This window comes from Pelodiscus sinensis, chromosome 9, assembly GCF_049634645.1.
Source record: "Pelodiscus sinensis isolate JC-2024 chromosome 9, ASM4963464v1, whole genome shotgun sequence".
Taxonomy (NCBI): Eukaryota; Metazoa; Chordata; order Testudines; family Trionychidae; genus Pelodiscus; species Pelodiscus sinensis.
Window position 1 is genome coordinate 34,599,141 of NC_134719.1, and position 15,630 is coordinate 34,614,770.

General features: G+C 42.3%; 1 protein-coding gene and 1 long non-coding RNA gene across 9 annotated transcripts in view; one reads left to right on the plus strand and one right to left on the minus strand.

Moving 5' to 3' along the window:
• Positions 1-15,630, minus strand: part of EVI5 (ecotropic viral integration site 5) — a 138,675-nt gene that overhangs the window by 99,658 nt on the left and 23,387 nt on the right. For 7 of the 8 annotated variants that reach the window (XR_012905957.1, XM_075936544.1, XM_075936541.1 and 4 more), the window contains 3 exons: positions 13,895-14,124; positions 10,810-10,999; positions 3,081-3,305 (listed from right to left, as the gene is read on the minus strand). Coding sequence is in view for 7 of the 8 variants with exons in the window: in XM_075936544.1 (XP_075792659.1) it covers positions 3,081-3,305; positions 10,810-10,999; positions 13,895-14,043 (564 nt within the window). In the remaining variant the exon portion in view is untranslated. Of the gene's footprint in view, positions 1-3,080; positions 3,306-10,809; positions 11,000-12,386; positions 13,001-13,894; positions 14,125-15,630 lie in introns of those variants that run through there. The other variant, XM_006114165.4, reaches the window with a different exon arrangement.
• Positions 1-15,630, plus strand: part of LOC142830584 (uncharacterized) — a 101,354-nt gene that overhangs the window by 27,064 nt on the left and 58,660 nt on the right. The gene's annotated exons all lie outside the window — the stretch shown is intronic.

A 15,630-nucleotide genomic window follows, 5' to 3' on the forward strand; every position in this document is an offset into this window, starting at 1 on the left:
AGCTATTATATTTGTAAAGTTCTTGATTGTATATGGAAACAGTCACTCAAAGCTGTGCCCATGTTCAGGAACTAGATTCCTATCCTCAACTGAGTCAAAAAAAGGGCTCTCCGCTAAGCAGTTTCAAAATGTCTCCTAAATTAACTAACATTTTACTTGTGAAGTTGAAGACCAAAGCTTCATGTTTGCCAGGCTGTTTCCTAGTTGTTTGCTCTGTTCAAGGCCAGTTTACATCAATCATTTTTCCTTTAACTCCGCTAGGTATGACAGACGGCTGGAATGACTTCCGCTCCCCAGCTTGCCTAAAGAACATCATGATAGTAAGGTAGCAACATTCATGCTACCATAGCCCCTGCAGACATTTCAACAAATCTGGCCTTCAGAATACCCTTCCTTCTCTAAATTCCTAATCAATTACAGAATTTCTATTCAGACATCAAATGATCTAGTGTCAGCATTCTGTTTCAGAGAAATGAGCTGAAATGCTCCCTATGCCAGCAGAGAATAGACTCGTTTCATGTTATTTTTGTGACCCCCTTTTCAAGGGGATGCATGCAGTCTTCAACCAGAGGAATTTGTTAATTCTAGGAAGATATATCTGGGCAACAGGTTGCACAACACCATCACTTCTTCTCTTCCAGTCATCCGCAATGCCTACACTTGCAATCATAGGCATGCGCACAGGGTGTGCCCAGGCACACCCTAACGTCTGGGGCCAGCCAGCAGGTGCTGGAGGAAGAGGGGAATTTGTGACAGAGCGCCACAGCCCCTCACTTTAAATTCCCCGCAGCCATCTACTGGGCACTGTGGGGCAGAGAGAGCCCAAGCACAGCGTTCTCAAACGCCATGCAACAGGTGAGAGGGGAAACGCCGGGAACTTTAAAACCCAGCAGCCCAGCTCCAAAAGCAGCTGGGGCCTGACTACAGACGGCAGCCCGAGCCAATTTTGCAGCCCGGGCCCCGCCCTACAACACCGTGTGGCGCCCCGGGGGTGCCCCTCCCCGGCCCTGCAGCTTGGGCTGGCTCTGACTCCAGCCCTACAAGCTGTAAGGCAGAAGCTGAAGGTAAGGGGGGGGGGAAATAAGAGGAAGGGGCATTTGCAGTGGGGGAGGGTGGAGGAGGAAGAAAGGGGAAGAGGTGGAAGGGGCTTGTATGCAGAGGGAGGGGAGAGGGGGAAGAAAGGGGAAGGCACCAAAAGGACAAGGTAGAGGAGACAAATGCTAGGGGGTGAAGTGGAGACAATGAGGAAAAGGGCAGGAGGGGAAGTGTCAGTAGGACGGGGACAGGGTGATGCTGAAAGAGGAGAGAGTAAGGGCATTGGGGATTGGAGGGGGAGGTGCTGGGAGAAGGCTTGACAGAAGGGGAAGGCATGAGGAAGGTGGGGTTGGAGCAAGTCATGTGTGAGGGCACAGGGGCATGAGGGGAATGGGGGCAAAGGGTGGTGAGGGGGTGGGCATCAGGGGAAAAGGGGGCAGGGGCAGTGAGGGAAGGGGGAGGCACTAGGAGGTTGCAGGGGTAAAGGAAGGTGTAAGAGCCAGGAGATTCTGGAAGTGAAGCAGAAGGGCAGACACCTGCAGGGGAGGGACCAGCACCAGAGGAGAGAGGCGAGGGAGGTGTTAGACGAGGGGTGAGAAGGGGTAGCTCACATGATCAGAGTGGGGCTACTGGAGGAGTGGGCACAGGGGGGAGAGAAGGGCTGGTGGAGGGGGGGCAGGTCTCAGGAAGGCTAAGGGCAGTGAGAAGGGCAGGAGTTAGGACAGCAGAGGAGGGTGAAGGGTTGGGGGGCAGCAGGTACCAGGGGAGTTGATGGAGCAAGGAGAGTAGACATGGCAGCAGAGTGCAAAGGTGGATATTTATTAATAACTTGGGTGCCACAATGGCACATCCAAACAAGCCACATGAACTCAGTACTGGTGCACAACACAAAATTCATTCTGCTCATGGGAGGAAACTCTTACAGGGAACACTTCCCCCCCAGCCTCCACCCCCGCATTACTGTCACACACATTGGGTAAATGCAATTGCCCGATAGTTGCATATGGAGGGGGGAGTTGGTGGGGGCCAAACTAATCCCTATTGGTAGGAGGATGGTGGGAACAGTCCTGGGGGGGAAGAAGGAGGGAAAGGTCACATAACACTTCTTACTTTTAGTCATGTGCAAAAAAAATTCTTTGGGTGCACACCCTAATGAAATGTGCTGCACACGCCTATGCTTGCAATGACATAGCCTGGCCTACAGATAGACTGAGAGTAGCTTTTGTCTAAAGCACAGCTATTTTTGGGGGGACGGGGCGGGGGAGAGGACAGGCTCATTTCATTGAAGAGCAAATGCTATGGAGTTAAGGGGGGGGGAGGACAGGCACATTTCATTGAAGAGCAAATGCTATGGAGTTAAGAGGAGGACAGTTTTCATAAATTCTGTTGACTCTTTAGCTTTTATTTACAGAATCTGAGGGTTATTGGATTATGGGATTTGGCAGCTGACCAACTTTTTTGCTCAATAAAGACTTCATAAAACTAAGGCCTAGAAAATCTTTTCTAAATTAGGCCCTAAAATAATGAAGTCAGCTAATCAATGTCACAAAATTCTATCTTCAGGGTAACAATTTATCCAAAAGTCAACTTGTGCTTCAGCAATGTAAACTTCAGATCAGTATGGATGTTTCCCTTCACTTTGTGCAACACCTAGATTCAACATGATTCCTTGCAGACTAAATGGAACTTCTAATTTTCAAAGTTTTGTTAACCGTTCCAGTATCAGTGTTTGTTTTGCTTTTCAGCACAAGGTATTTTCAGTATGTTGTTAGTATTTAGTTTTGATATTATCTTAATCTAAGGTAATCAAGTAAATATTTTCTACTGCTAATAAATAGCTAAAAATATAAATATCTGCAAGCCGTCTTTGAAACTGCCCTATCCAGAGGTAACAACCATTTTTATACTCTGTTACAGCCTTGAAAGTCCAATTGCCAAAAACTAGAGGCTCTTAAAAATTATGCAAGTTTAAGCTCCATGAATATTTTTCAAGCCTCCATCCATGTTCAATACCATATATTCAAAAAGAACAATCATTAACTTACCTTCATAACATTAAATAAAACCTCCTGTCCAAGACTGTCTTTTTCTTTAAAAAAATCATGTTCAGGATATGTTCTAGCAATGTCCCTTCTTATCAGTTTTTCACAAGGAGATGTCATTTTCAAAAGCTCTGAATATTGATCCTTTATTGGCATGCTTTGAGCAGTGCATAAAAGCTGCCAAACTATTGCTCTAAAGTGATGAGGTATCCCTTTTCGAACAAGTTCCTGAAGCATAAGAAAAAGGAAAGGAAACTCATTATTGCTTCATACAGTATAAATACGTAAATTACTAAAACATTTCTAAACAAACATTTAACATATAATTTCATTGAAGGAAATTTCTCATGACCTAAGTGGGTTTATAAAGGAAAAGTAGATCATAAAACAGTTATAGTCTCCATAATATGCACTTTAATCTACAATTAAACATGGCCAGGTCTAAATTATACCCAACAGCTAGGTTTAAGGTACGCAACTCCAACAACGTATTCTATGGAGCTGGAGTTGCTTACCTTAAGCTGAGCTTGTCTGTCTCCACAGCAGAACTGATGGGAGCAAATGCTCGTCAGCTTCCCTTATTCCTGGCAAGTGCAGGAGTACTAGATGTAGCCAGGGAGCCCTCCGTTTGATTTAGCCAATCTTAACTCTAACTCCAGAAGATTGACCGCGGCAGCAGATCTTCCATTTAGTGTACACAAAGCCTTAGAGATGGATGGATGTTTAGTTGCACTGACATTTATACTCAGCTTTGTTTCCACTGAATAGCAAAAAGAAGGGAGTATTGACCAAGAAGATGCTCCGAGACTATGATTATTATGCAATTTAAACACTTTTTACATGTATTTTCAGGAGGGCGTAGACTCACGAATACAATTACTTCTCAAATTAGGATATCTATCTTATGAGTATCTAAGCAGTTGTACATACTTTCAAGCACCACCACATGGCTATTAAGTACCAGAACTTAACTGGCACCCTTATTTTAATGTTCCACAAAAAATGCCTTCAAATGACAACACCCTGTTGCATTTGTAACCTTTGATTCAGAGATGAGAAGTCTTCGGCTGCAATAATCCTCTAGGAGCTAACATTTTAAAAGTGTAATTAACACTAACAAAATTATTACATAGTATGATTAGCTAATAGTGTTATTTGCCAACCTTTTACCATTTTAGGCATGTTACGCTACAACATTAATATGGTACAAAAATCCTATTTTTATATTATTTAGATAAGAGGTCTGCTTGTCTAGAGTCAGTATCTACAGGAAATTCTAGATATTTTTATTCATTTCAGGTGTCAGTGCTTCATATATTTTTAAAGGTATTAGAAAATGAATTCAGAGACAAAGGTGAAGCAAGAAGGTTGTATGTTCAGGTTCTCTGACTTTTTTGGTTCCATGTTCTAGGACAAATTTTCACAAAAGAAAATTAGCTACAGACAGCTATTATACAATACAATCTTCTCTTGAATAAATTGGTATACATGAAACTTATTGGGTCCCTTAACAACTTACATACTCTGCCTCATTCCGTAGGCACTTTAGTATGGGACTAGTATTTCCAAATCTGTCAAGAAATACTGAGTGATAAGGGGTTTGGTTGCTTCATGCGCTTTTAAAACAAGATATAGGCTCAGGAAGTTTAAGAACTGCATGGATTCTTAAACCACAAACCACAAAGCCATTCCCTCAACATTGCAAAATAGTTTCTTTCATGTGCATTTTCTAGCACTTCATCTAATCTTTCTTGTATAGGTTCTTGAAACAGAATAACCTTTTACTTCAGTATGCCTTGCACTAATAAAATATCAAAATGATAAAAAGAAAAAATAACCAGTGGCTGTCATTGCTTTATGTAAAGAATTATTATGAAGAAGCAATCTTTTCATAGTTGAGGTTGAACGCATTATTATAATGCTGATTTCAAACACCCTTGCAGTTAACGCCCCATTAATTTAGAGGATAAATCCTGTGAAAGTTGAATAGGTACTTTTAATTTCCAGGTCTTCAATTTAACATCACATTACAGTTTTTGAATATATAAAAATCCCCCTCAGCACAGTCTCTTCTGGAAGTTTCCAAGAGCAAGGGCAGTTTTAAAAGTAACAGTTTTTAAGAGTTACACTGTTTCTTGGTGAAGTCCAGAAGAAAAGGAATGTATCTCCACTACAGCAGGAGCTGTTCTGAAGCACAGTAGCACTGAACTGAGCCCTTCAATCTCCCCAAAGGAGCCAGGCCTCTCTTTAGCTCCACTTTAGGAGTATCTTTGCAGCTCTGAGCCAGCTATGCTCCCATCAATACATGGAAGCCTTTTATGATACATCCTCACATCCTGCCCCCATGTGGTAACTCTGCCCCTAAACTTCCAACAATATTCTACCAGATCCCCTGGACCTCTACACCTTATGCTCAATGTGGCAGGGGAGGGTTATCTCCCCATGTCTCCTTGAATTAAGTTAATTATGTACGTACTCTCCAAGGTAACAAAGATTCACTTTTCCCACACACCTGAAGAAACAGTAGTAGCAGCTGGGTGTATATAAGGAAAACACTGCGCTAGGCAACAGGCATAGCATCTTTCTTTATGCACACTAAGGATACTAAAAGGTGGAATCCCTAAGGTCATCTTTCAGGGTTACCCCCAAGTTCATGCTTTGAAGTGGATGAAAGAGTCTAGGATACAACATGTGTCAACCTGCCTGAAAAAATAATGTACAATTCTATTCAGAGCCTCAAAAATGTATCCAGGTCTACAACTCAGTGTCAGCCAAATCTGAAGATTCTCTGCAGCCAAAATAATGCCCATTGGCATTAACGGGAAGCTGTTGCATACTACTATGCCCTGTATCTACATTAGCACAGTTTAACTTTACTAGTAGAGATGGGTGAAAAGCAAAAGAAAGCTCACTGAAAAGATATGCCATTAACACTCATTAAATCTGTTAGCCAGGTTCCCCACATAGTCTTTTGACCAGTTTTACGGCTAGTAAAAATACCAAAAAACCATGACATTAAAATGTAGCAGCAGCAAAACTGACAAAACTCAGGTCAGCTCTCTCTGGGAAGAGAGCATTGCATTGATTTATACTGATCGTAGTTGGCAGGTTATATTTGCACCCACAAAGTTCTAGAAATCCAATTTTGAGTCTGCACCTGCCAGGAAAAGATTCCTAGCTGCCCTCAGTAAGTGAGCTTTCTAACATTTTTTGACAGATGTTCTCTTATAGATTTGTAGTATCCTCATCTGCACAAATGAAACTCAGTCACATGCCCTTACATAAGTAAACCAGGGCTCTGAACATGAAGTATATTTTGGTTCCAAAATAAGAACTTAAGAAAAGGGAAAGTTACTCACCTTATGCAGTAACTTGAGTTTAAGGTGTATTCCCATGGGTACTCCACTTAAGTGTGTCAGCGCCACTGTGCACATGGCCTGCAGATCTTTGCTAGCAGCCTCCTGGCCGCCAACATGTTCTGCGCTATTGCACAATCACTCATAATGACCATTAGGCATGTGCCGGCGACTGTTCTCTCTGTTCCTTCTCTATGGCAGACTGTATTAGCCCAGAGCAGAGGGGAGGAGGATGGGTAGGTGTGGAGAATCCATGGGGACACATCTCTAAGAACTCCAGTTACTGCACAAGGTAAGTAACCTTCCCTTCTTCAAGGGCCCCCAGGGGTGCTCCACTTAGGTGACTACACGGCAGTATTTCTGCTTGGAGGTGGGCACGCCATGATGCAGGATTGGATGTTAGACAGTCTGGTATGTCCAAATATATTGTCTGAGTCCTAAGAGGACTGAATAGTGTAATGTTGTGCAAAGTATTGGCTGAGGCCCCTGTTGCAGCCCTGCAAATGATGTCTATTGGAGGACCCTTGAGGAATGCAGTTATCATAGATATTGCTCTCGTGGAGTGCACTCGGATAACTGTTGGTGGCTGTCTGTTTGTGGGAGTAAGCTAACTATATGCTTGTAAAACTCCATGTGGATATTTGCCGTTTAGAGACAGGCTGACCTCTGGACCTGTCCGCGCAAGACTCGAATAATCTGGTTGTTCTTTGGGAATCTGTTGTGCATTCCAGGTAAAAGGCAAATGCCCTGCATACATGTAGCGTGTGCAGTGCTGTGCTGTCCTTGTGCGGTTTCGAGAAGAACACAGATAGGTATATCGTTCGTTACAATGGAATGAGGTAGGTATGTTGAGGAGGAATTTCGGATTCTAAGAACAAACGTGTCCTTGTGGAATCCAGCGTACGGCAGGTCCGACATGACTGCTGCTATCTTTCCCACTCTCCTGGCTGATGTTATCGAAACCAGAACAACTACTTTCAACGATAGGTGTAGTAGTGAGCAGGTTGCAAGTGGCTTGAAAGGCCATTTCATGAGTCAATCCAGCACAAGATTCAAGTCTCATGATGGCTCCGGATCGCTCTGTGGTGGATACAGGTTCTGTACCCTTTTCCGGAATCTTTTAAGAACATAAGAATGGCCATACTGGGTCAGACCAAAGGTCCATCCAGCCCAGTATCCTGTCTACTGACAGTGGCCAATGCCAGGTGCCTCAGAGGGAGTGAACCTAACATGTAATGATCAAGCGATCTCTCTCCTGCCGTCCATCTCCATCCTCTGACAACAGAGGGTAGGGACACCATTCCTTACCCATCCTGGCCAATAGCCATTAATGGACTTAACCTCCATGAACTTATCTAGTTCTCTTTTAAATCCTGTTATGGTCCTAGCCTTCACAACCTCCTCAGGCAAGGAGTTCCACAGATTGACTGTGTGCTGTGTGAAGAACTTCCTTGTGTTTGTTTTAAACCTAGTGCCCATTCATTTCATATGGTGGCCCCTAGTTCTTACATTATGGGAACAAGTAAATAACTTTTCCTTATTCACTTTCTCCACTCCACTCATGATTTTATAGATCTCTATCATATCCCCCCTTAGTCTCCTCTTTTCCAAGCTGAAAAGTCCCAGTCTCTTTAATCTCTCTTCATATGGGACCCATTCCAAACCCCTAATCATTTTAGTTGGCCTTCTTTGAACCTTTTCTAATGTCAATATATCTTTTTTGAGATGAGACCACCACATCTGTACGCAGTATTCAAGATGTGGGCATATCGTGGATTTATATAAGGGCAATAAGATCTTCTCCGTCTTATTCTCTATCCCTCCTTTAATGATTTCTAACATCCTGTTTGCTTTTTTGACTGCCACTGCACACTGCGTGGATGTCTTCAGAGAACTACCCACGATGATTCCAAGATCTCTTTCCTGATTAGTTGTAGTTAAATTAGCCCCCATCATAACAGTGTGGGGGAAAAACAGGGTACCCTTGTATGGATGGCTGAATCGCTGCTCTAGCTGCTAAGTGTACCTTGATGGAACTAAATGATAGTCCTGTGTCCTGCAGGTGAAGGATATAGCCTAGAATGTCCGAAATCCCTGCCTTGTGTGGATCCTGTGTCTGAGCCAAATTCCAGACTGCAAATCTGGCCTACTCCTGCAGGTAAATTCATCTTGTAATTTGTCTCCTGGAATTAATTATGATAGTTAGGATGTCTCTGACACTGAGACAGGGTTAGCTCTTTGTGTGAGAGCCAACAAGCATCCAGGTTCGCAGAGTTAGTGTACGTAGCCAGGGGCGTGGTATATGCCCTGTCCTGAGTCAAGAGAGTTTGTATCGGGAGAAACTTGTATGGCTGACGTGTGCTGAGTTGGAGTATGGTAGGGTACCAAATCTGTCTTGGCCAATCGGGACTATGAGTATGACCCATGCTGCCCCGTTTGACCTGTATTACCATTTGGTGTATTAGACATATAAGTGGAATAGCTAGTGGGAAATCCCAGCCTATTGTAAACACATCTCCTAGAGATTGTGGTCCAATGCCCCTCTGGAATAATACAGGGGGCACTTGGAGTTGAAGTGCATTGCAAACAAATCTACTACCGAGTATCCCCATCTCCTGAAAAGGTAGTTATGATAGATTTGTTGATCACTCATTTGTGGTTCCGTGAGAATTGTATGCAGAGGGCATCCGCTAGTACACTGTCCTTGCTTGGCAAATGCATACAGTAGGTGCAACTTTGTGCATAATACACCATTGCCATAGTTCCATTGCTTCTGCACATAGGCTGCGAGTCCTCATGCCCCCCCCCGCCTGTTTATATAATATGTCATTGCAACATTGTCCGACAACATCCTTATGTTTTTTTGTTGTATGTGCAGAAGCAGTTTGGAGCATGCCCCCCTGACTGCTCTGGGCTCCAGCACATTGATGCGAAGCTGGGACTCCTTGCCTGTCCATTGCCCCTGTAATATCACACTCCCTAGATGGGTGCCCCGTCTCAGCAGGGACGCGTCTGTCATGACAGTGACGGATGAAGTCACGTCTGAAGTGGAAGTCCTATACCAACGTTGTTTAAGTCTGTTCACCAATTTCAGGTGGCTCTGACGCGGCTGGGCACATGGGTTGTGTGGTGGAGTGGGTTGTGCCTGAGGCAGTACATGGAGTGTTAGCCATGCCTGGAATGGCCTCATATGGAGATGGACGTTCAGGACCACAAACGTGGACACTGTCATGTGTCCAAGTATTTGCAGGAATGTCCGTGCCATGATATGCGAGCCACTCTGTATGTACACGATCAAGTCGCGCATTCTCAACCATCTATGGGTCCCGCAGTGAGGCTATGCCTTGAGTGCAGGCCAACTGTGCCCCTATAAACTCCCGACTCTAGGTAGGAGTGAGGGCACACTTTGCCAAACTCAGTAAGAGCCCGAGTATGTCAAATAACGCTCCTGGGGTCTCCAGTGATTGTTCTGTGTCGCCATAGAAGAGACACCATGAACAAGGTGAGGTCAAATGAGGCTGTGACTCAGCTCATTCAAAATACTAGTCTTTTACTCATTTCAAAATACTAGTCATTGTCCAAAATACTAGTCTTGTATGTAATTCTGTCGCTCTCTGAGAGCATGGGGAGAGCTTGTAACAATGCAGGCAGAGACTGGGAGGATGGTCTTGCCCTAGGCAGTGCAGGCACTGCTCGTGCCCATCTGCTGCTGCGATTGCCGTCCCAGGTTGTTTTGTTTGTTGGTTTTTTTGGTTGTCTCTTAAGCAAGCGGGACACAGCAAGGATGCCCATGCGCCGCTTCACCTGCTTTGCTTTCTGTTGTTATCCTTTTCCTGTTTTCTCTTCTCTTCCTCCCCCCCCCTTTCTGTTTCCTTTTGATGCTGTTAGGGAGACTGACTAATTGTGACCAATGCCGGCAGTGGTAGAGAAGGAACTGAGGGAATAGTCGCCGGCACATGCCTAACTGTCAGTCTGAGTGATTGCACAATAGCACAGCACACGCCAGTGGCTGGGAGACTGCTAGCAAAGATCTCTGGGCTGTGTGCGCAGCAGCGCTGACACACCTAAGTGGAGTACCCACGGGGACCCTCAGAAAAGAATGAAGAATCCTTTCTAGTTTGCAATCCATTTCCAATGGGAGATTTAATTTAAAATGCTCAATATTCGAGATGTACTGAATATATATATCTGGCATCCCATTAACACAGACTGGGAACATAATTTTGACAGTTACATAAATAGGATTGATGTTCAGAATGAAAAAATCGATTCAGTTAGAAATTTCTATCATTTTTTCCCTATAATCATGGAAGAATAAACAAAATAACACCAGTTGCATTGCACTATGAAAAGTGTCCTTCAACATGGACCAATACCTTAATTTGCTTTTCTTTCTTTTTGCGTACATCTTCCCATTCATTTACAATTCTTCCCCAAATCATCCAGGAATCTTCTTCCAGATGGCTGAGGTTGCTCGAAGCGGATGAACTAGATACAAGGGAGGAACCACTGTTTCTTCTTGATCCATTTACTGAACGCAAGGATTTGCTGTCTGTCTCCAACAGTCTGCAAAATACAAAGCTAGTTACAAGTCTTCTAACATTGGATTGCATAATTGCTGATAACTGGATTGTTTAAAGGTGGTACGTCAACTCTTTCACCTTCTCTTCATAGAATGTATCCAACAGAGACTTTCATTCAAACAGTTTTAGTTAACATGGTTTTGTAACTGTAAATGAAGTGACATAGCTACAACTGTTAATGGGGTTGGAGTAGTTAAGTCAACAGAACTCTCACATCTCTTCTTAGAGTGGCTACATTAGGGAGCTTGCTGAGCAGTGTGCCTGCACTGATGTGGCTGAAACACTGTAAACTCTCTATTGTGCCCATAGTCTCTGTCTGGCGAGGAACAGAGGCGCAACTACTGAGCTTAGATTGTTAGCTTTCTGATTTGGTGAAAAGTTCAGGGACTGCAGGTACTGGGTTTTAAGATCTACCTATATTCAACTAGCAATGAGCCTTATAATAAAAATGAATCCATTAACTTCAGTCTAAGTATTGATAGAAACGAGATCTGACTACATTTGAAAGTCAAGAGAATACGTAGTAGGTTTCATTTTCACTTAGCATTGGAGCTGTGTTTTTAGGAAAGGGTGATTATTATGAAAGCCAAAGACATGATGAGTTGAGTAAATTCTAATGTCCCTGTGCTAAAAAGTAACATCTAACCACCATATGAATGAGGTTGAGCTGTTATCAGAAAATTATAATTCTTGGACAGTGTTGACCATATATGTCCATAAATCTCAGTGCACCTACACATCTAGGTGCTCAGCTAGAAGAAACATTTAGTCAGGTATTTACACTGTCTTTCCACTTCTCTGTTCCTGCCCATTAGTATTTACAAAATATCCTAAGTACCTTGTAAACAAAGCATATATCAGAATGTGATTTAATCCATAAAAAGAAACATTTTACCACAAGTGTGACCTTTGCAGCTTCATTATTTTTAGTTATAATGTAACTTTTGAACAAAAGGCTTCAAGAAGCAGAAGTGTGTCCCTTTAAGTTCAATAGTTGCAGAAGTTTAAATCTGGACTTAGCCCCAAGAAAATGAAACAAGTCTCATCACAGAAAACCACAAAGTTGAGGTGAACAGAATCACTTGCCAGTTGCGCTGTGTATGTAAATCTGTAATAGAACATGGTAGGCTAGGTTTTAATGAAAAACGCACTCCTACCATGTTCCACTACTGACTTAAAACTAGAAAGGTTTCTCTAAACATACACCATACTAGCATAATCAAATTCCAAACAAGAAAAGCTACATGTTCTTTTAAAACACAGAATAACATTTTAAGATTGCAATAGCCTAATGGTTTTGACCATCTATATTTTCTTTGTCCTTAGTTTTTAACATTTCTACTCCACTTCTATTATAATTTGAACCTTACCTTACTGAATCCATCAGATTCGTAACACGTAGTTTCTTTATGTTGTAAGACAGAACACAAACTGCTTAGGTGCCTGTAAAACCCTATCAATGATTTACTATCTACAAACAAATCCTTTGGTACTCTGGACTGCACCACTCGAGTACACTTCGGAGGCAGCCTTCTTAAATTAGAAAAACTGTTTACTTTTTATACAAGTTAAAACCATATATTTGGTTGTAGAAACTTAAGTTTTTTGTGTGTCACTTCTCCTTTGGCTTCTTTCACTGTAGCCTGAACTTTTTACTCCATCTATATCCTCCATCTTCTTGTGTAGGTCAATTTTTCTCCGACACAGAGAAATCTGAATTTTTAAAGATTTCACCAGCAGCAATTTTTCTAGTGAGCATAAATAAGAATAGCTTCCTTGGTTCAGAGTTCAAATCTTTACTTCTAAAGAGCAGTTAGATTTTTTTAAAGCACAGATTCAAGGTTTTGTACAATACACAGCATTTATCTTGATGGCTGCAACAACTCTCTCCTTAGTGTAATCTTGACATAAAAAAAGCAGACTTGGTATAAGTTGTGTGAAGGAAGATAAGCAATGGGACCCCTTCTTGCCTATTGTACGATAACCAATCATAAAGATCTAGTAAAATGTACATAAATTTCACTGTAGATAAAATAAAAATGACCAGTTTTCAAGAAATAAGGAGAAATACTGCAATCCAACCTGTAAAAACAAGACACGGGGGGATAAGAGATAATTCCATTTATGGAAATTTTTTAAAGCCATCTGAAAATTGTTTGCTAAATTAATGTATCTGTGCTTTAATGCCCATGCTTTTACATCAGATGCTGAGAACATGTTCTTAAAATGTCACTTTAACAGAGTGTCTGGACCTCTGACTATAATTCACAGAAAAATGGATTAGAGAATTTAATAGGCCTGATTAAAACTAGTTAATCTCACAATTAGGCCTGAGGTGCTACTGATTACATTAAAGAGTCTTTGTATCCTGGCTCATTTAGAGGCTTCTCTGGACAAGCTCCAGTGAGCATGGGAGAAGGATAAAACGAGACTGCTCAAGAATCACAAGTCCTTTCACAAAGGTTTAAAAGCCAGCATTGGTATAATCAAAAACCAAGGAACAGGCCATATGAAAGCATTGGGATTTGAGACATTCCTCTTTAAACCATAACCCAGAATCTCATCGGCTCCAACATCAGCAGTCAGTGAAATTCTAGAAACCATGTTTAATTATTTCTATAAAGCTAGAAAAGTTAACAAATGATGTTTTAGAGGTTCATCAAAAGCAGATGCTTCTTGAAAATCCCAGATTAAGAATATTTAAAATGCAAACTTTCCCCTTCAAATAGCAGTTTTAAATAGAGTCAAATATTGGTCCAGGAAAAACCTTACTATTATACGTTTTAATAGGTTCTCTGTTGTAGTTTTATTAAGTCTATTTTAGTTCTCATTTTACAATTTCAAGAGCAAAATAGTAAAACCATGTTACCCAACTCACCTGTTCTGTTCTTCTAGTTTAGCCAATAATTCCAAGTCATCTGGACTCAACCGTGTTGGTGAGGATGGCGATAGTGCTGGAGTAGAAAGAGTGGTAGAGGAGGATGTAGTGTGTAAGGAGGCAGATGGACTTGCCACCTGACTGGCCATTTGACTGACAGTGTGTGATACAGTGTTCTTCACCCATGAGAGAGTAGAACTCAGCTTTCCTGCAACCTTGTCTGTCGCCACCTGCAAGTTACAAAAGGAAAAGAAACGGTGAATGTTATTTTTTGTAGCCTTTGATCAGAAAGCCACAAATAAGTAGAAAAAGTATTTTTTGTGGGATAGCTACAGTCTACAAAACCTGAAGTGCTTGGCATGTATTTTGCACCTTATAAAGACTATGACTAAAGGTTATTCTGTTTTCCAGAATTCCCAACATTGTTAGAAGCAGCCCAAAAGAAAAGGCACGGGATTGTTAAAATACTATGTGAGAACAAATTCAAAAAATGTTTTAGATTCACCAAACGTATACCAAGGAAATACCCAAAGATACCAATAGGGCTAGCCTCTGGATTCAGAACCAGCCTGTACCCGACACAAGTAGTGAGATTCCCCCAATATCTCCAGATAAAAATGGCAAAAAAAAAAAAATCAAAAGAACAGGTAAAATGCCACAGGCAATACTTTACCTGAGGACTGACATGCACAGAAGGGTGCAACTACACGATACAGCTTAACTCGAAATAAGCTACGCATATTGAGCTACATCAATTGCATAGCTTATTTCAAAATTGGAAGCGTCCACACAGCATCTATTTCGAAATCCAGCAGTCTTCCTCTGACTTCCCTTATTCCTCGTACAATGAAGGAGTTGGAGTAGGAACATTAAAATACTATCAAGCTAGAGGACTTAATTCAAAATAACTGCCTGTTGTAGATGTGGACTAAGTTATTTCGGAATAGCATTGCAATGTAGATGTACCGTAAGGGATTTATGAAGAAGTACCAAAGATGTTAAGTTTTCTCTTGCTCTCAGCACCCTCTCCAATCTCAAAGAGGGACTGGCTGGAAGTTTTGCTACAAGTCAACAAGAACCACAGCTATCAAAGATAAAATGATCCTATGATCTCTAACAGTGGGAATGAAGTAATCATTTTTTAATGAATCTAGATTATAGAATACAAATCTACTCCCACAAGTTACCCACATCTTCCATTGGCCCGGAACAATGAAGCAGGGTCCCAGGGATCTGCGGATGGCCATATCAGTTGATGGTCAATATAAACAAAATGTGTCTCAGCCTGCCAACAGATTACCCTGATGGTCTGCATGCTGAAGGTTGCCAACCCCAGTCTAATTTAAGAATTCCTTGAAGCAATACCACTGAAAGAAAACAGATTATCTTCCTCAGTATCTCACCTCCTCCACCACAGAATATCTAGACTGACTGGCAAGTAAAACCCTTATTCAAGTTGTCCACCAGAAGGAAACTTGGGTGGCATCCAAAATCACAGCAGAAAAATGTCTGGCACAAGTCAAGGGGCCCACCAGGGACAAGAGCTATTTCCAGTTATCTGGGTGCCCTACAGGCAGAGGATGCTCCATGGGAGCAGCTTCTGTCCATTGCAGGCCCCAGACAACTAGGGCAGCCCCTGCCTGTGATGCACCCAGACCCACCGCAGACAGGGCCAAAGTGGAGCAGCCTCTGCCTGTGGTGTTGGGGAGGGGAAGGTGGGGCTCTCCAGCCCAGCC